Source organism: Harmonia axyridis, chromosome 1 (assembly GCF_914767665.1).
Source record: "Harmonia axyridis chromosome 1, icHarAxyr1.1, whole genome shotgun sequence".
NCBI classification, from domain to species: Eukaryota; Metazoa; Arthropoda; class Insecta; order Coleoptera; family Coccinellidae; genus Harmonia; species Harmonia axyridis.
The window spans coordinates 21,132,365-21,153,135 of record NC_059501.1 but is presented as its reverse complement, the minus strand read 5'-3'; the positions used below and the strand labels follow the sequence as shown (position 1 = coordinate 21,153,135).

The window sequence follows — 20,771 nt, the reverse complement described above, 5'->3', positions numbered from 1 at the left end:
TCAATTTTGTATTAAATTGTATTTTTTAACTTAAAATCGAAGGATGATTGATTTGATGTCCCGTTTGTGATAATAATTGGACATAGGAACCTCGTGGTTAAGATTATCATTTCGGTATTTTCATTTTGTTTTCTATATTAGTGATTATGAATATCTGCTATTAGAGATTGGACAGTGTACGTTATAAATTGCTAGTGAAGGAAATACATATTTTCGAATTTGTTATTAATGATGATGATTGATATCTGTTGTTAGGAATTGGACAGTGTAAGTAATGAAGTGGGTACTTATAAAGGAAATACATATTTTCAAATGAAAGAAAGGGACCAGGATCACCCCCAGACATTTTGGCGCCCCAATGCCCCCAGCAGAATGAAATTTCGCCTCCCTGCTCTGCCTGATTTATTTGATTTTTTTTGAAGTACCTATCCTTTGTTATTATTCCTTTCGGATACCTTTTCAATTTCATATAAAATTGTATTTTTTAACTTAAAATAAAGGATGATTGATATGATTGTCCCATTTGTGATAATATGATAATTGGACTCATAGGAACCGCGTGGTTAAGGTTATGATTTCGGTATTTTCATTTTGTTTTCTATATAAGTGATTATAATGAATCTCTGCTGTTAGGGAATGGACAGTGTAAGTTATAAATTGCTAATGAAGGATATACATATTTTCGAATGGGATAAAGGGTCCAGGGCCACCGCCAGACATTTTGGCGCCCCAGCAAAAGAAAATTTCACTGCCTTGCTCTGCCTGATTTTTTTTTAAGTACCTACCCTTTGTTATTATTCCTTTCGGGTACCTTTTTAATTTTATATAAAATTGTATTTTTCAACTTAATATCAAAGGATGATTGATTTGATTGTCCTGTTTGTGATAATAATTGGACATAGGAACCGCGTGGTTAAGATTATGATTTCGGTATTTTCATTTTGTTTTCTATATTAGTGATTATAATGAATCTCTGCTGTTAGGGATTGGACAGTGTAAGTTGTAAATTGATAATGAAGGAAATACATATTTTCGAATGGGATGAAGGGGCCAGGGCCGCCGCCAGACATTTTGGCGCCCCAGCAAAATAAAATTTCACCACCCTGCTCTGCCTGATTTATCTGATTTTTTTTAATTATCCCCTGTTATTATTCCTTTCGGGAACCTTTTCAATTTCATAGGAAATCGTATTTTTGAACTTAAAATCGAAGGATGATCGATTTGATCGCCCCATTTGTAATAATAATTGAACATGGAGACATTTCGGCGCCCTAGAAAAATAAAACTTTCGCCGCCATGCTCGGCCTCATTCATCAGATATTTTTCAAGGAAACTTTATGGAAGGAAGGTATTACCTTCCTTCAATATAATAAAAGCGACAAGGAAATTTGGCATTCGGAATGAAGTTCTTGTAATTTCTTCAACAAAAGTCTTGTCGTTGCAGGGGCGGATCCAGGTGATGTCTGAGGGGGGGTCATGAAAAGTCAAAGCTCATATCGATTAGCAAAATAGCAGAATTTTTGTTGGTGCCTAATGAGTCAAGTGTTTTTTTATAGAAATATGTATTTTAGTAACTCATATCATATTCAGTTCAAGCAATTTCATGAATATATATAGATTTATTTCATTAGAAACTCGGGCACAAGAATGTATGAGGTACAGAAAAAAAAATCATGATTTCTGCATAAAAATCAAGACTTCAATTACCACAGTTGATCCGATTAAGGTCAAATATGCACCGTTTTTTTCTATAACTTGTTGCCATTTTGAAGGTTTGTGTATGCTTGTTTCATAGAAACCCTCGTCGCTATTGATAAAAAATTGAGACAGTCGATTTACACAAGCCTCTGTTGAAACGAATTTTTCACCAGCAAAATTGTTTGCCATAGACAGCAAGAGATGGAAATCACTTGGGACCAGGTCTGGACTATAAGGTGGATGCATAAGAACCTCTGGCGAGTCACTATATGTGGGTGGCCTTACGTTGTCCCCATGGAACACAATTCCTCTCCTATTGGTCACTTCTGGGCGATCGCTTCCTCCAGATGGTCCAAATGTTGACAGTACAGTTCCGAGTCAACATTTGTGCCTTTAGGGGAGCAGCTCATGTAGGTAATTCCCTGCCAATCCCACCAAACACACAGCAAAACCTTCCTCACGGTTTCCGACGGCTCACCGCTTTTTTACCACGACCGTTTTCGCTTGACGTTGTCGTAAGTCATCCACCTTTCATCACCAGCCATCAACCGTTTTGAAAATGGGGTGATTTTGTTGCGAATCAGCAGCGATTCGCAGATGAAAATTCGGTACAAGAGGTTTTTTGAGGTAACTCGTATGGTACCCATACATCTATATTCTTCTTGAGACTAGCCTTATGCAAATGGTTCAAATTCAAAAATTCAAATAGGAACACTATTTGAATTTTCAGCTGCTTGGCTAGCATTTTCGCCTTTATCGAAGAAAAACTTAAATATAACGTATTTTTTCTTTGTTATAGTATCCATCTTTAACGCACGCTCAAACTTAACTGAATAAACTAATCGTAAAACTGTCGCAAAAGATTATGTAGTACGAAATCTCATCTTTCAAACGCCATTTAGTGGAACCCGATCGGACTTATTAAACGCCAAATTTTATTTTGCCGGGGCGCTTTAATGTTCTTCAAATGGCATTCTATTGAGATCCCACTATGTGAGTACGGTTTTGAAGAAACCATTGACCACTTGGTGAAGACTTGTGGTTTCCAAGCTATCCATTCAAGTGCAGATTGTTTTTTAGAATGGATCACTTACTTCAAATCAATATAAGGAAAACTAACATCTATTACTCCTTTCGGGTTCTTTTCTTTCTTATTTCAGGTTTAATTATAAAGTCGTCAACCGTTGATGAAGAGGAAGGATGGAGAAGATTTTGCGTTGGAGTTTGGAGCTCTTGTATCATACGTTGAAATGTATGATGCGCCGTTTACATTTCCTCTGCTAATACTGAGATTACATCTACACATGCTTTGTTGTTTGAAGTAGATAATTTTTTGTATTGCTCTATCTCAAAAGAATATACATATTCATCAAAGAACCTTTGATTTCATTGAAAAAAGTCCTGCATTCTTTAAAAGTACGACGATAAAACTTTGAACAGTGAACAGCGCATTTCTTCTTCAACTACAGATTCTACCCAAAACGTAGGTAATTGTGAGGATTAATCAAATCTTTAACAACCGAAAAACAATCTATTTCTTTTTCAAAATAAACTATGCCAAATTACCTAATATCGAAATACTCTAAACAAAATTTTAGCCGATTACAGATAAGGGTAGTCACGTCCATGATATGTCAGTGCCGGAATGAGGTTTAGCGGCTATAAATAACCAATTCTAAGGGATCGAGCCCCACATACAGGACACAAAGGACGAAACGCAAACAAAGAGTGTTTAACATCCGAGCGGATTCAAAAATAAAAGCGGACGCTTTCAATTAATGGTTAAAAATGGAAATCAACGAAACCATGCACCAGTCCAATGAATCAAAAATCGTCCTGTCACACGCCCCAATCGTCCAACTGAAACTTGGGGTTGACTGATACGAATTTCGGGGTTTGTGCATTTGGGCGATCGGAATGAATGAATTTCAATTTACGCGATGCTGTGATAAGACACTGTTGAGTAGAGGGGGGATTGCCAGGGTCGGTGAATAGCATACCAGACGAATATTTCTGATGAAAATATTAAATTTAATGCAAATTGGGAAATGTGTACCTATCTATACAGGATGTGTCAATCTTAGTAGATTCACAACAATTTTTGGGCGTTCGTTTTGCGAACACGCTGTATAATTTTGTCAAAGTATCTGTAATTATCGAATTTTCAACCGGGAATGGTCTCAAAAGATAAGGATCGACTCACTGATGAAGAATCCGTCTTCAATTTCGATTCGATCCGTTCTGCTGCAATACGATCATTCACAAACAAACAACAAACCGATTATTTACTCTCTGGTGATAATAATATTAGTAACGGGTTTCATAAAAACTGTGATTGGTCGATCAACTCGTTGATTGTAGTTTGAAATCTGTGAAAGTGTCAAAAATGTACTGAAAGTAAGGACAGAAAGGATTTGATCGAGCAAATCACTACGATAAAAGTTTTATGAAACCCTCCAAAAGTGTAGTAAAAGAAAATCCATTATTTTTCCAATAGATTATCCGTCTGTGTTATATATCATAAGATCAGTTATCTGTATCTCGCGTTGTATAAGACTGATCGAATTCCACTTGATGGGCGTTAGAAAAATGAAATTAAGTACTACAAAAACTTTTCTGACAGTTTTGTGATTAGTTGACTCAGTTTTGTTTGAGCACGCTTCAAGATAGATACTAGCTAGCAAAGAGAAGATTCGCTATATTTTACAGTTTTTCTTCGATAATGGCGAAAGAGCTAAAGATTGCACAAAAAACCGTTTGGATTCTTTCACATTAGGGCAGGTATCAAGAAGAAGCTCAATGTATAGGTACAACACGAGTTAACGCAAAAAACCTCATGGACCGAATTTCTATCTGCGAATCGCTGCTGAATCGCAACAAAATCAACTCATTTTTGAAGCGGTTGGTGACTTGTGATGAAAAGTGGATCAGTTACAACAACGTCAAGCGAAAACGGTCGTGGTCGAAACGCGGTGAGCCGCGCAAACTGTGGTCAAGCTAGGATTGACGGTCAGGATGATTTTGCTGTGTTTGGTGGGATTGGCAGGGAATTATCTACAATAACCTGCACCCCAACGTCACAACTGTTTACTCGGAACTGTACTGTCAATAATTGAATAGTTTGAAGGAAACAATCGCCCAGAAGCAGCCAGTTTTGGCCAATAGGAGAGGAATTGTGTTCCATCAGGACAACGCCAGGCCCACACATCGATAGTGACTCTCCAGAAGCCTCGAGAGCTTGATTGGGAGGTTCTTAAGCATCCACCTTATAGTCCAGACCTGGACCAATTGATTACCATTTGTTCCTGTCTTTTTAGAAAACGAGCTGAGATCTTTTGCTTGCAAAAAGACCCCCTTCAATTTTTGGCAAAATTTAATCCCTAAAAAAATTTCGCACATAATTGGTAACACCCTGTATATCTAATTCGTGTACCTACTAATTTGAATTTTATGCGCCTATAAATACAGGATTCAATACAAACAACTATTATAGTTATGAATGGTATGATAAAATTTCGAATTCAATAATCATAAATTGTGTATCATCAACTGTCATTCAAATTTATTGAACTTTCTGTTGCCAAACCTGCGATGGGAAGTTTGAAAATATATATAACTAGCACTTCCATAGGGCAAATAGACTAAACTTACTACTACTTATTTCACACTTTTTTTTGCAAATCACGTTCGAATAAAATACCAAATGAAATCGAACAAAAACTTTATTCTGGTCGAAAAAGGAACATATTATTTTCTAAGAACTTTCGTATCAAAACATAAAAAAATAAAATCAAACTTTCATCATGGGTGGAGCTCCACTGAACACTTTATCGCCGGACTCGCCCATTTGGAGAATCTGTAACAAAAAACAATATCAATAAAATGTTTCATTGAGACAACTCGAAAAGAAAAAAAACTCCATATAAATCGAAAAATAATGTCGAATTTTTGACGGTGTGCGATCTAGTAAAGGAATACAGCAAATTATTCAAATAATAATGATTTAATTATTTTCATATTGATTCAGCTAGCATTCAAAATTCCATAGAAAATTGAGGACGTCATCTTTAACCCCGTCACCTTTTCATTCTTGCATTTCTGAACTGAGACCTTGAATCAATCAAATACCTTGTCTTTAGTAATGAATCTATAAATTTTGTTTTGGCATGCATGATGGCTTTACAATTTTAATAAGGCTACGTGGTGGATGCGAGATACTCAATTTTATATGTGGACCACACTTTGAGACATGGTGAGAGGGTTATTTCTTATGGAAGCAGGTCACTTTTAGATTTCATCAAAGGCAAACTGGTCGTCGTGCGTTAAATCCAGGAGGTGGTGGAACCACATATTATGCCTATTATACGGACGCTCATCAACCCACTCATCCTACAAGATAATACGCGACCATATATGTTATACCTAATATACGGACGCTCATCTACCCACTCATCCTACAAGATAATACGCGACCATATATAATATACCTAATATACAGACGCTCATCAACCCTCTCAACCTACATGATAATACGCCACCATATATAATATACCTAATATACGGACGCTCTTCGACCCATTTATCATTTTATCATCAGATAATATGCGAGCATATATAGCCTAAATTACGTTGGTTCATTTGATCATTCAAACATTGAATACGTCTTGGACATTATGGGACATTTACTCTATCCTCCACAGATTCTAGCAGTAGCCTGTTCTGAAATACCTCAAGAGAAAATATCGATAATCTCATAATACATATAATTGTTCACATGTTTTCTGAAATTTCGATTAATTGTTGTCCTAACCCAAAGAGAGATGTACTTTCAATATTACTGGGTGTTTTCTTTTCTATTTTACTTAGTATAGGTAAAAGGATGACTATAGGCTAGCAGTAACCGTGTCGTCAGTGTCAATGTATGTGTCTCATAAATAAATTTGGACATTTCAAAACTATAACTTGGTAATAAAATGGAAATGAATAGCGCCGAAAGATATTAATTTCCTTCAGGACCTGAAAACTATGTGAAAGTAATACACCTTCAAGTGAAAATTCCAGTATTTTCTTCTTCATAACGAAGTGGAATCAAATCCAAACGTAAACGGAATAATAATATACAGAATGATAATCCTCTCATGGAAAATGCCATCTTTAACAATCTGCCATGTGCAAAATCCCGTAAAAATGAATCTGCTAATGCACAATGTAGGTATGCATTATGAATAATTCATCCGGTCTTCTATTTTCAAATCGTGGCACCTGTTCGCCTAACACCATCGTGTGTTTACGCGTGTGCCCAGCAAACGAAATCAGGAGGATAGAACGGAATAATTCAGATCAATTTATAATTCGCAGAGGTTGCATTTTTACAGGAGTGTTGCGCTATGGGGGTACTTTGGTCTAGGACTCCGCAGGAAACAGATGTGTAAAACGTCAATTGTCGACGATTTCATTACATGCTTTCCCATGCACCGCAGGCGTATAAGCTGGAGTTAATCGAAAAAATTGTGGGAAATGATAGTTAACTAAATTACTATCTCCGCTGCTATTAGAAATATACGTAGCGGCTGATATCGGAACTAAGTACAAGGTGTCCCGAAAGCAAGTTCAAATTTAGTGATTTGATTGGAAAGAAGCTTTAAAAAGAATTACCACCACTTGGATCAGGGATACACGCTTGGCTTGATTTTCAAGCTACTTGGCATGAGCTTGACTTGATTTCAAGTCAAGTAGTTGTTTTTCAATCTCAAGTCAAGTGGAGTATTCATTTATCAAGTACTTGAATCATATCAAGCTACTTGAATTTTAGCACTTTTTTGTATTATCAAATCAATAAAAAAATGATGAAATGAGAAGGAACCTTGCAAAAAACACTTTTATTCATTAAACTTATTGTATCAAAGAACCGAAAATATCAACTTTTTTGAAATAGAAACATAAATCAAATTACTATGAATGATAACAAAATAAAAAATAATAAAAAAATTGAATTTCTTAATATTGAGAAACCTCTAGGCTTCGTTTGATTTAATAATTTTTCATCCAGGATCTAAGACACATGAGGCATCTCATAGATTTGTCGCCTAACCTATTGCAAGTGTTTTTGTAACTGTAAGAGCAGTTCTGAAAAATTGTCTTTCAACAGGAGCTGAAGATGCTACGCAAAAATTCTTGGTCATTTCGGCCTATTTTGGAGAGATATTTCTGAAACTACCAAAATCTACCAATAGATTTAATATAAATGTGAGAAAACTACTAATAAAATCACACTGGCGAATGCTGCAGTCTCTCAGCGCTCGAGGAATCCCCTAAGCGCGCACGAGATTGCAGAAATATATGCCGTGCGACGCGTGCATATCAAGCTCAAGTAATATAAAGTAGCTTGATATAAAGTCAAGCAATAAATATCTAAAACAAGTCAAGTCAAGCTCAAGTATGTAATTTTTCACGAGCTTGATTTTCAAGTCGAGTAGTTAGTTAAAATATCAAGCTACTTGGCTTGATGAATCCCTAACTTGGCTGTCCGCGTATAAGTCAATTTCATTCATTTCCCCTCTAGAGCTTCTGCGAGGACCAAATTTTGTACGGTGTACGAAGTTGTTCATTCACTTTATTTTATTTCTCTTCATGAAGCATATAAGTAGAAGGCAACACTGTACGACGTTCGATAATTTGTTCCACAAAATTATAGTCTTTCCTCTTTTGTAATCATTTTTTTATAGGTTTTTTTTCACAAAAATTTTAAAAATTTATCAGTGCATTGTAACTTGAACATATCATCAATTTTGAGAAAACGAAAAGCAATTTCGTTTCATTCGCAAATTAAAAATGTCATCATTTTACAATGTAAATTATTGTTTAAATGAATTATGTGAAAATCCCATAAAAATTGGTGGTATAAGAGGAAAAATCTATAATTTTGTTTTGAACTGAGTATGTCACGTGGTGGTATTCCCTCTTAAGCCGCTTATCACAAGAAACGGGTATTTTTAAGCTGCATGAAAAGTTTTGATACTCGTTATCTATGGTCTCGGTTTTACAGTAGAGAATGTCAAACGGTGTTGAACTTCTGTTCAGTAAGGTTTGTCAATTCATAATGAATAGTTGAACGCTGGAATGACGCTCCCAAATTGTGGAAATTTACTTTGAAAAAATCAATCTGTTCGCTATGTTCATTGAGCACTTCGTCCATTTTACCGTCAATATAATTGGCCTAGTGAGCAAGCAATTCGTGCAGTTTATCATTCTTCCAATACTTTTACTCTACTAGATTCAAAACCATCAACAATACAAAAAATGTGTGTACCGAAGCGAATATTGATGTCGTAATGCGAATTTTTGAAGATGCCGACATGTCGATACGTCGCTGTTCTCAACTTGTTGGTCTTTGTCCATCGAATACGTGAAAAATTTTACTTCGGGATATTGACTCATGTTTCTATAAAATTCAGCTCGTGCAAAGATGAAGCTCATTTCCGTTTATAGAAACAGGTTTCTCTACTGTGTCTTTACCTGTGTAGGGGACATGCACAGAAAAACTTTCAGCTTTTATAAAATGACAAAGGTCTGGCCGTCGTGGACTAAAAGGTAAATTGTAAATATTTCAGAGGATTCAATTTTGTATCCATTAAACAAGAATTTCTCTGAATACAATAAATGAATTCTTGGATTATGAAAACAAATTTTGTGGTATGACTCAGTGTCCTGAGTCATAAGACAGATCAAAAATGTTCGAGGGCGTCGTGAATCTTGCAAGTATTTCCATCAAATAAGAAATTGTGAAACCGATCAAAATTAAGAGGTACTAAACAATAAATGATTGTCAACTTTGAAACCTCCTAGATACAATTCTATTTAATCTCCATCAATCCAAGTTTCAAATCTTCAATCCAATCTCTATTGAGAAGAAAATGTAAGACAGAAAAATCTCGTAAATAGTTAAAAAATTGACTTTTTCAATTCTTGTGGATTAATTCCTTCGATTTTTGGATTCTACACATTCAACATCAGTTGCAAAAATGTTTCTCTGAGAAAACTCCCAGGGTTCATTACAGAAAATATACCAAATAGTACCAAGTCGGCGCATCCGCCAATTCAACACATACACATCTTTCAACAAACTTGGAAGAAAAAATATCTCATCAATAGTTTTACAAAACTTGATTCTTTGATTTCTTGTCTTTAAACTCCCCAAAAACCATTTGGAAGCTTAGAGTTCATGTATGTTAGGTTCAATTCATACTTGTTGCTGATATTTTTCAACATTTGCAAACTGATATTTTGTAAGGGCAAAAACCTTTGCAACTGTAGTTTTGCAAAGCAAAATATACGCTAATAATAAAAAACAAATAAAAGAAATATTTCCAAACATGCAACTTCAAAATGGAGCATTTTAAAAGTGCTCATTTTAAATGTGAAGGAAAAGGAAAGGAAAAGTTAGTAAAATATCCTATAGATAATTCCGAAGATGTATAAGAATGTTTTCACTTCCAACAACTGCTTGATGTGAAGAATATTATGTTGAACTTTAATAATATAAAATGAATGATATAGTGAGTAGGGTAAAATCCATATAGTCGCCTCACCCAAAATGTACTATCATTTAAAAAATTTATATTCTCACAATTATTCAACATGTATATCAAAAAATGAGTCTTTGATCTTTCATAGTAGCCTACTTTCATAAACATAATTATTTTTTGTTTCGAGTTTACTGTTTCATCAGATCTTTGAAAAAAAGTGACTCCATAGCAGATTGAAAATGCTTGAAGTTATCGTTGCCTCCTGCTGATAGAAAGATGACTATCAATTTAGATTGAAACAAATTTATATCTATAATCAGTATAATCTGTAATCAGTCTGTACTATTCACTGAGATGCTTCATGTAACCACATTTTTGGTTGTGCTCTTATGCAGTAGCACTATTTTTTTATAATACTTTTCATGCTACAATCTTGTTTTATTGGTGTTTCCAAATACATATTTGTCTTTTCCCTCCTAATATTATTTTGACTTTTTTATTTTTTATCATTATTATCTTTTCTAACAATTTCATAGAGTATATTAGTTTAATATTTCTGCTAATCTAGGGTCTTCTTTATGTTAGAGAGCATTTTCCATGAGTTTTAGATCTTTCATTGATTTCTTTCTGCTTATCGTGCAATTATTCAAACACAAGTACTACACAATTATTTGCCTTGCTTATGTAGCATGACATCACTCTTAGTATGCTCTTTTAATGGAAAAAAATGGAACTTAGGAAACATTTAAGTATAAATCTTCATTTTAAATGTCAATTACTGTCCTAGAAAGTTGGAAAAAACATAAAAATAAAAATCTGTCTTTGCTCTTTGAACAATCTATGGTTGCACATAGTTGGCCCTATAGCAACCCACAAAAGTCCATAGGGCGTCTTTCCGTTTTAATATGGATACATTTTCATATGCGAAATAAATAAAAACTGTTCCATACCAAAAACTGACGAATAGTGTAATTTGATTCATGCAAAAAGTGGAGTGAAACCGTAATTAGCAATGAAAATATTTCAGACGTTACAGACCAGTATAATCTCACAACTTGGTAAGGTTTCATATTAGAAGATTGAATTAACCTACTCCATTGGCATTGAGGCCTGTATTAAGGGGACTTCTAAATATAATATTGTGTAACTTGTATTAAAAATGGAGGCATGTATACCACTGAGGCAACTATCCGGGTTTTACCATACATGATCAATGTGGCAACTAAGTTTGATCAATTTGTTTAGAAAATGGGATTATAATACTTGGGAAAAAAAATTTTGAGAAAAATCATAATGTAAAACATAAGTGAGACTTTTTTGATTTTAGAATGAAATTAGTAAGGTAGGGCAATATGATAGCCAGATTCATGAAAAATTGTATCTTTTATTTTATATACCTAGAATCTGATAAACAATTCGATTCTTAATTACCATTCAGGACAAATTCATTTGTCATTAAATTAGATTAAGATAATTTAGAAATTACCTCCTCAACTTGTTCCTTATTCAACATACAGAATTTTTTCTCAGGAGTCATTGTCATAAGTTCAACATTTGAAGAATTGAGTTTTTCTTCCATAACTTGTTTCAAAATATTTAATGCAGCCGTACAAGCTTCTTGTAAAGTCATACTTTTATGGTAAACCTCTTGAAGACTTTGTTGTGCGCCTTCAGAGCCAGAACCTATAGCTTTGGCATCAAACTGCACAAAGGTACCTGAAAAAAATACATTTTTAATTGATTTTAATTTTTAAAACACATAAGTGAATGAGCTATCTGAAAACAATTGAAATCTTTAAAAAAAATCAAGAAAAGCAATTGATTTGTGGTTAAGTGTTTTAGATTGCTTCTTCATTCGTGTGATTATTAGACTTGTGCAAACTAAATTTCAACCTAGTCAGATCTATTTTTATGAAAATTTCAGGCCTTCTTTTCTGATATTCTTGACTTTTTAAAGGTTCGGACCATGCAATCAACACAAAATTTTGGATAAAGCTTGATTAAAATTGTTATTTTATACATGCAGAATCTCAACACATTTGGAATGGTTGTGACTGAATAATTTTACAGACATTGTAAGGAAAGGGAAAAAGAACTATCTCTTCATGGAACGACCACTCAAAAATCTATCATCACTAGAAATCAACTCTTAACTCTGATATGATAATACTAATGAGTATTGCTATAGATCGAGAGCAATCTCTATACACCAAGAAAAAAACCACTTAATCACCTGAAGGATCCATATGATACAGTTGAGGTCCTTTTTCATCAATGCCTGCAAATAAAATAGCAACACCAAATGGTCTCGACATAGCAGCACCATCATCATCCGAATCACCAAATTGAATAGCTAAGTTTGATACAGCTTGAGCACAAGATTCAATGCTCATATTTTCATTATAAACAAACCAGTGATTTTGACATTCGACACGAGCCCTAAAAATAATGATCACTCGATCTCAAATGGTTTCGTCTTTCATTTTTTTTTTGCATACCTATCTATCATTGTTCTGGAGTCAGCCATGAGACCAGATACAGCACAGCCGATATGTTTATCGACTTCAACAATTTTTTCAATTGTTGTGGGCTCCATTAAAGGTGAAGTTATCCTTTTCTCTACTGCTAAACATACTCCTTCGCTTGTGCATATTCCAATAGCAGTTGATCCTAATTTGATAGCTTCAATAGCATATTCTACTTGAAAAAGTCTGCCTTCGGGTGAAAAAGTATTAACACCCCTATCATATTCGCTTCTTGTTAGAAACATCTAAAAATTTGAGGTACACAGGTTATTTTGGAACATGACAGTGCATTATCAAAATAAAAATCTGTACCTTATGAAAGTTATAGTGAAATTCTTTTCAGTTCAATGTAAGTGACCACAACTGGATCTTTCTTCGAGTTTGAATAATATTTCTTATAAGAACTGCAAGCCAAAGTCGGTAGAATGAGTTGCTGTTTGATGCAAAATCAGTTTGATATTTGTCATTTGACAGTATGATATCGATGCGCAACGCATGACATTGAACTGTTTTCTTTTTCTTTAAAAGATGTCATATTATTTTAGAAATGTTCAGGGACAGAACAAAGCTTGAGCTTTCATTCATTACATTTCGGTTATCACTTTGGATTATAATATGTTAAATAGAATTACTATTATTACACAAATACACCCAAAATCAGAAATCCTCAAGCCAGAATTAAATTCATTATTTCTTGTCAGTGGCGTACCCTTAGAAGGATGAAAAAATTGCAAAGGACTTTTATTGGAAATCAATGTATGCTTTCATCTAAGTAAACCTAGTCGCCTAGTACTTTTAAAAAGTTCATAAATAATTTCATCCTCGGAAATAGCCAACTCCTTACGAATAGACATCATTACAACGCCGTTGAGCCTGTTTTGAATTTCAGAGATGATCTTTTCAAAATTGAGAATGAATTCCTTAGCGTGGTTATGGAAACTGGTATTATATAAGGTGTGTGAATAAGTCTTTCCCGTTTTTTTTCAAATTTTGAGCCTTTATTGTGAAAAAATGGTTACAAATGAATTATTGAAAGTATTGGCCATCGCTAGCTACAACTTTTCCCCATCTTTCTGGCAACATATGAATCCCGTTGCGAAAAAATTCGACCGGCTTGGCCTCTATCCAGTCATCCACCCATTTTTTGGCTTCCTCGTAGGAATGGAAGTGCTGGTCAGCCAGGCCATGCGTCATCGATCTGAAGAGATGGTAATCAGACGGAGCAATGTCTGGACTATACGGCGGGTGGGGTAGGACTTCCCATTTGAGCGTTTCTAAGTATGTTTTCACCGGCTGTGCAACATGTGGGCGAGCATTGTCATGTTGCAAAATAACTTTGTCGTGCCTGTCGGAGTATTGTGGCCGTTTTTCTCGCAGTGCGCGGCTCAAACGCATCAATTGTCGTCGATAGACCTCGCCTGTGATCCTTTCATTCGGTTTCAGAAGCTCATAGTAAACCACACCTAGCTGGTCCCACCATATACAGAGCATGAGCTTGGCGCCATGAATATTTGGCTTGGCCGTCGATGATGATGCATGGCCGGGTAGTCCCCATGATTTTCTTCGCTTCTGATTATCGTAACGGATCCACTTTTCATCGCCAGTCACGATACGATGCAGAAAACCCTTTCATTTATGTCGCTGAAGCAGCTGTTCGCAAGTGAAAAAACGCCGTTCGACGTCTCTCAGCTTCAGTTCGTACGGCACCCAATTTCCTTGCTTTTGGATCATTCCCATGGCTTTCAAACGCTTGGAAATGGTTGTTCGGTCAACTCCCAATGCTTCAGCAAGTTCTTCTTGCGTTTGACACAAATCTTCATCAAGCAAAGTCGCCAATTCTTGATCTTCAAAGATTTGCGGCCGCCCGGAACGCTCCTTGTCTTCCACGTCGAAATCACCACTTTTGAAGCGTCGAAACCATCCGCGAACACTTGAATCATCGACACAACCTTCTCCATAAGCTTCCTGAAGCAACCGATGCGCCTCGGCAGCAGATTTCTTCAAATTAAACCAATAAAGTGAAACTTCCCGCAAATGACGTCGACTCGGCTCAAATTTCGACATTTTCACGATTTCAAAAATTTATGATGCGAAAAAATTTCAACTAATGTGTTAGTGTGGAATTGTTAACAGATGAATAAGCTTCGATTATGACATTTGTAACCATTAAATACTCACACAGTATTGGTGGCGCCATCTCTTACAAAAAAACGGGAAAGACTTATTCACACACCTGATAAAAAATATTAACTATAGCTTATACAAATTAGGATAAGATTGTTGATTATATAATTCCAGATGAGCCAAAGCTTATCGATTATTTTTGATATCGGGATAGGTACTCAGATAACTGTACCACAATTCAATTTCAATTTTCGAATTAACTCTGGGTACCTACATCAAATAAATACCAATCTAAATGTGCGTCAAACACTTTTCTCCTGTCAGCAGATACATACAGCCTTTGAAAATTTGTTTATGGTTCGAAAATGTTTCGTATCAAACGTCTAACTGGTGGGTTAAATGATCAATTAATGAAATATGAATGGCTACTCTAAAATAATATAGTACTAGGACTTCTGAAGCTTGCAAATGTCAATATTTGTCTCGTTTTTTTGTCATGGAATAATTCTATCCACTTTGGTGTTGGTTTCAAAACTTGGGAAGTATGAAAAAAAAATATAAAACGAACATTTTTTTATTTTAACTTTCAACTGAGCTTTATTGAAGATCAGGTTGAAATATGTTTTATTAGCATCTTGATGTGATATGATATGATTTTTAGCAAGGAAATTGTATTTTTCGTCATAATAACAACTTCTTCAGAGTCGATTACAGTTAAAACTGAGATAATTCATGACCTGAAGGCTGACTATTATTCAGTGTATTTCGCAACTTATTTGCATCTCTAGAATCCTTCGAGCTGGGTGCGCACGCTCAAGAATGCCGCGGAACGCACTCCACAGTGTTATCTCCCGCGAAGTTCTAATTTACGCATCCTTCGTTTATTCAAAAATTTAAATTAATATCGAACAATGCCAAATTTCATCAAAATCGGACCATCAGAACACAAAATATTGAGATCCCAGTAATTAAGTACACATTTGCACATGCGCCCTCAAGGTATCACTTACTACCCGAATAGAATACCCGTACCAATTTTCATCAAGATTGGACTTAGTAAAACGAGAGATATAGAAATCCCGGGAATTTCTCCTTTGTGCAAGCTCAGCGAAAATGATCCACATTATTCAGAATACTTTAAAGCAAAATTTGCATATATGCAAGTTATTTCATTGTACTAACTTATTTTAGAAATACAAGTAATTAAAGAAAAAGTTTCAGTGTATACTGTTTACGACATTTAATCCATTTCGTATCTTAAAAAGTTGAAAATGAATTTTTTCGAAGTTTAAAATGATTATTAGGATACTCTAGGTCCAATATAATATCAACTGCCTGAATAAAAAAGATTAAGTATTGAATTGACGTTATTTTCAATGAAATAGCAAAATGCGATGTCTTATCTTATTGAATGAACGTTCGTTCTCCGAATATATTGCTCTATCATTTTGTCACATCATTACATCATTTCGTCACTGTATTTTCGAATTTTCCAGAAAGGTACATATATGATAAAAATAACATACCTATTACATAAATGAAATAAGTCAACATAACATAACAAAACTAATGTCATTAAAAAAATTAGTCAGAATACCTTACAGTGATCAGTTTGAAAAAAAATAAAGCAAATGCATTTACTTCACATTTAAATCACTAGTATTCGTTCATATTTGTTAAGAATTCAGCTATACTGAAAGCATCCACCCTAGGTTGAAAGCTGATGAAACTCTGAAACTCTTCATATTTCGGCTAGGCGCGGGGGAATTAACCCCCCTCCTGGTTCCGCCACTGGTAGCTGACTCTGCTCCTAGTCTTCATACATTTGGCGCTTCTCACCCTCACCTGATTCATAAGTTGCCTATATCATTCATTCTTCGACTTCAGGAATGTTTACCTACCTTATATGACTATGACATGACTTATCTTTCCAATGAAAATAACTCATTTTTTAATATACTGAAACTTATATATTATATGAACTCTATTGGGATTTTATGAATTTTGCAATTCATTTATATCCCTCAGGAGTAGTCAATTTATATTGAATGTGTTCATTGCCAATATTTCCATATATGCAATCATGATTGAGAAGATGAACCATGTCACATCTATTGATCTTTTTACATATCGACAATACTTAATCAAACTAGTGTTTAGTCAATTAAAGATGAATCGAGTAATAATACATCTATTCCTTTCTACCACGTGATCACACATTCATTATACAAATTAGAATGAGACAGCTAGTCCAATATCACCGAGACTATCGTTGATAGCTTGGGTTGCGGCAATACTTGAACTGATAGTGAAATTTTTAGCCCAACAAAAGTGGTTCGAAACTAGTGTGTGCGCTAAAATCGTGTCGACCTTTGTCTTCACCTCAAGGACCTGCACCATGAAAACAGAAGAGCAACAGGTTGTTCTAACCTCCAACAGTCATCAACCTTCAGTTATTGTACAGAATATAGCTACAATCAACACTACAACTGTGACTGGTAGGTTCAATGTTCTAACCTCACATATTCAGCTGTTTCATTAAATAAACTTGAATATAATGAAGATTTCAAGTTTTCAAGATAACCTAAAAACAATTTTTGGTATTATTTCTTGAAAATTATAAGCCAACTTTCTGTAACTAGAAAACATATTTTGCAAAAGCTTCCTTCCTTGGTAAATATTCTCAGCATGAATGAGATTATCATTGTTTCATTACAGTCTTTACACTAAATTACTAAACTAATGTACCGTTGCATTTGTACATCGTTGCAATTGTAAGTTATGATGATAGTATGGTGTGATTGATGCAGTAGTAGATATATCAGGATGATATCACAAAGAATTTCTCAAATTGCAATTATGAATGTTTTTCTTTTTATCTGTTATCAACATTACTTACCAGTGTATTGTGAATTGCCTAGCTATAAGTTTGCTTTATAATCTTATCAGACATTTTGAATATAGAATCTACTAAACACTTTAACACATGCAATTCGATCAATATTAATTACCAAACATAATCGAAAATGAAAATTGAGGAAATACAATATTCTCCCAAATAAAATAAAAACAAAGTAATTTTCACTAAACTATTTTATTGTCCGCAACAATTGATTCACCACACTGTGGCTTTATCAGGCTACCTATTTGGATTCATGTCAATCAATGTTGAGTGTTGACCAATCAAAAAATGTAGCCTGATGAAACCAAAGTGTGGCGAAATAATTGTCTCACACATTAAAATATTTTAATGGAGATAACTTTGTTTTTAATGAATTTAAGCGAAGAGCAAAGACTGAATCCATTAAATAAGACTTTCCTATATGAATTTCTGAAAACAATAAAACAAAGTCAAGAAATCAAATATCTTCATACCTAAGGCTGAATGAATATATTTTCCCATAAACTACATTACTATTAGAATAGGTGCACCAGTGGCGTAACTAAAGTTGAGTCATGGGAGGGTTCACCTCACTTTGAAAAAGCAAAATCGTTACATTTGAGTTAATTTTTTTAATTGTATCATACTATTTTTTCAATTTCTTTCAATTTTTGAATGGGGTTATGTCCCCATTCACTATCACATTCAGCCCCCTTTCAACTCCATAGTTATGCATGGACATTTTGCGGTAGCACGGTTGGGCTCATGTCCTGAGCAGTATCGACCTTACGAGAGATCCGTAGCCCACGACACCATTTTCGGGTAAGCAAAGTCACTATAGAAGGTTGGAAGACATAGAGATTATGTATTTTTTGGCTCTGAGCTATAAAATCCATACTTCATAGAATTCTATTCATGAGTTTCGAAGGATAGAAATCACTATCAAAAATTCCGGTTGCAATTTGAAAAAAATGTCAATAACCTCATATCCGAAACGTTGACGACGTCATCAATGCAAAAAATTTTGCTGCCTAGGCAGGAAAAGTAATACTTTGCTGATTTATATGAGTCAAAATTAATATTTGCTGTCAATCGGAGAAATATAAACATATGTATTGCCAAGAAATTTGATCAATTCAGTTGACTATTTCCCTCATCTTAATTTACATCAATCACAAACGCACAATTTCGAAAAACAAATGGCTTTTAGATGGAAAAACTGTATGACAGAAACTGCCACCAGTTTTTTCGAGTTTAACCGCGGCAAAACTTGACAGCTGCTGTCACCAAAAATTACAACACCTTTGATAAAAATTAATGATGGAATAGTCTTGTAAATACCATTGGGGCATCTAATTTTTCCTGTTGAAAAAATTCGGAAAAACACATTGCAAAATACAATTGTTAAAATATAACTTAGCAATTTGTTTTTTCAATTTTTTGTTCGTTAAAATTACATACCCTTATGATATTACTTACAATTATTTTATATTTTCACAATATACCTGAATACCACTACTGCATATAACTGTGTCCTAACACGACTGCATCTAACATGCTTAATAAATCATGTTGGCCAACTGTGTAAATTGAGTTAGTATAATTCTTCCGTTCCGTATGTTTAATATTATGATTGTATTCGTTTTTTCTATAACAACAAATCTGAGAGAAGTGAGAGATCATTTCTACATTATGATCATGAAAAATAAAGCTGAATTGATATAATAATAATGTTATTGCGATAGTGCAAAAAAAGGAATTTTTCTTGGATAAATAAATGTATCTCTGGGTCTAGAATGAAAAATAAACTTTATTTTCGAATTAGAAGCTTATCAAAAACTTTCGAAAAATTGAATTAGATACCACGAACAAATAGGATGATCGGAGTATTTAGATCTGCACTTTTTGGAATATCATTCATTGCCTAATCATCATTTGAGATATTTTCAGGCGTTCGTTATATCTTGGATATGTAGAAAATGTGTCTAGTATAAGTATGTACTCGATAAACAAACATCAATTAGGTTAGGTTAGGTTACTGGATTAACGATGAAACTTTCATCACAAGTATGCCAGTAGGTAAACCTCATCAAAAACCTAAATTTATGAGAAGTATTTTAAAGCAGTAAGGAGGTACAGGATGGTCAAAATTCGATATTACAAAAAGGATCGCTAGAATTACTTGATTTCCAATTATCCATTATCGAAAAATACAGACATTGTGATGAAATGATAGACCGATCTATTCGATAACGACAGCTGAAGAGCTGAAGCGATCTTCTTGAAAGAAATACGTACAGGGTGGTCCAGCTGGGGTTGAAATAATTGATAGAAGATTTTCAAATTTTTTCATTTTGAAACTGAAAATCACATTTCTCGATCGATATTCTCTTCATAGAAAATCTACTATCAATTATTTCAACCACAGATGTTGATTTGAACCATTTCAATCCACGAACAAAATTTCAAGCTCAAATCAGAATCACAGAAAATTCCAGAAGAATATTGGAAAATATTTATATGACTATAAATTCGATTGGGCTGGGATTTGCATGTATATACAGGGTGTTCCTAAATTAGAGGTACAAACTCGGATCTTTTTGAGAATAAAATTCGTTTCAGGGGGCCCGCAAAAGCTTTGCTTTCCAGATGCAGGATGTGAAAGTTTGATTTTTTCAATTTTTTTCTCGTATCACCTTCCCTTCACAATATATTCAACTTGAATTTGGTATAGATATTCCAAGTAAAAGTTTCCATCATTTGATATGCTAATTTTGAATGCAAATTCACAGGGTAAGATTTTTTTAATTTTTATTTTAATATTTAAACAAATGTTCAATACACATTCGTCAATATCTACTGATCAGACATATAAAGTTTGTAATCACGTTGGGAGAAGTTCAGATTTGTATAAAAATGTTGTATTATAACATTGCACGAAGTTCACCTGAATGTTGTAGGGTGAAAATGCAATAATTTCAGATTACTCAAAAACTACCTAACAAAATATTTTTGAGA

The 20,771-nt window shown here is 34.3% G+C and overlaps 2 protein-coding genes across 7 annotated transcripts in view; one reads left to right on the top strand and one right to left on the bottom strand.

Annotated features, from left to right (window-relative positions):
* Positions 1-5,402: 5,402 nt before the first annotated feature.
* On the bottom strand, positions 5,403-19,253 carry LOC123671338 (proteasome subunit alpha type-5). 2 transcript variants are annotated; one of them, XM_045605111.1, is made up of 5 exons: positions 19,233-19,253; positions 12,722-12,993; positions 12,457-12,662; positions 11,710-11,939; positions 5,403-5,554 (listed from the first exon to the last, which is right to left on the bottom strand). In XM_045605111.1, the coding sequence occupies exons 2-5, from the start codon at positions 12,991-12,993 to the stop codon at positions 5,489-5,491; spliced, it is 774 nt and encodes a 257-aa protein (XP_045461067.1). In that variant the 5' UTR covers positions 19,233-19,253; the 3' UTR covers positions 5,403-5,488. The 2 variants fall into 2 exon arrangements, with proteins under 2 accessions (XP_045461067.1, XP_045461065.1); XM_045605109.1 differs by lacking the exon at positions 19,233-19,253 and adding an exon at positions 13,061-13,221.
* The window catches only part of LOC123671336 (hepatocyte nuclear factor 4-gamma), a 72,191-nt gene continuing 68,536 nt past the window's right edge, over positions 17,117-20,771 (top strand). For 2 of the 5 annotated variants that reach the window (XM_045605104.1, XM_045605101.1), the window contains exon 1: positions 17,118-17,370. In XM_045605104.1, the coding sequence (XP_045461060.1) occupies positions 17,271-17,370 (100 nt within the window). In that variant the 5' untranslated portion in view covers positions 17,118-17,270. Of the gene's footprint in view, positions 17,371-20,771 lie in introns of all 5 variants that reach the window. The other 3 variants (XM_045605105.1, XM_045605106.1, XM_045605103.1) reach the window with 2 other exon arrangements.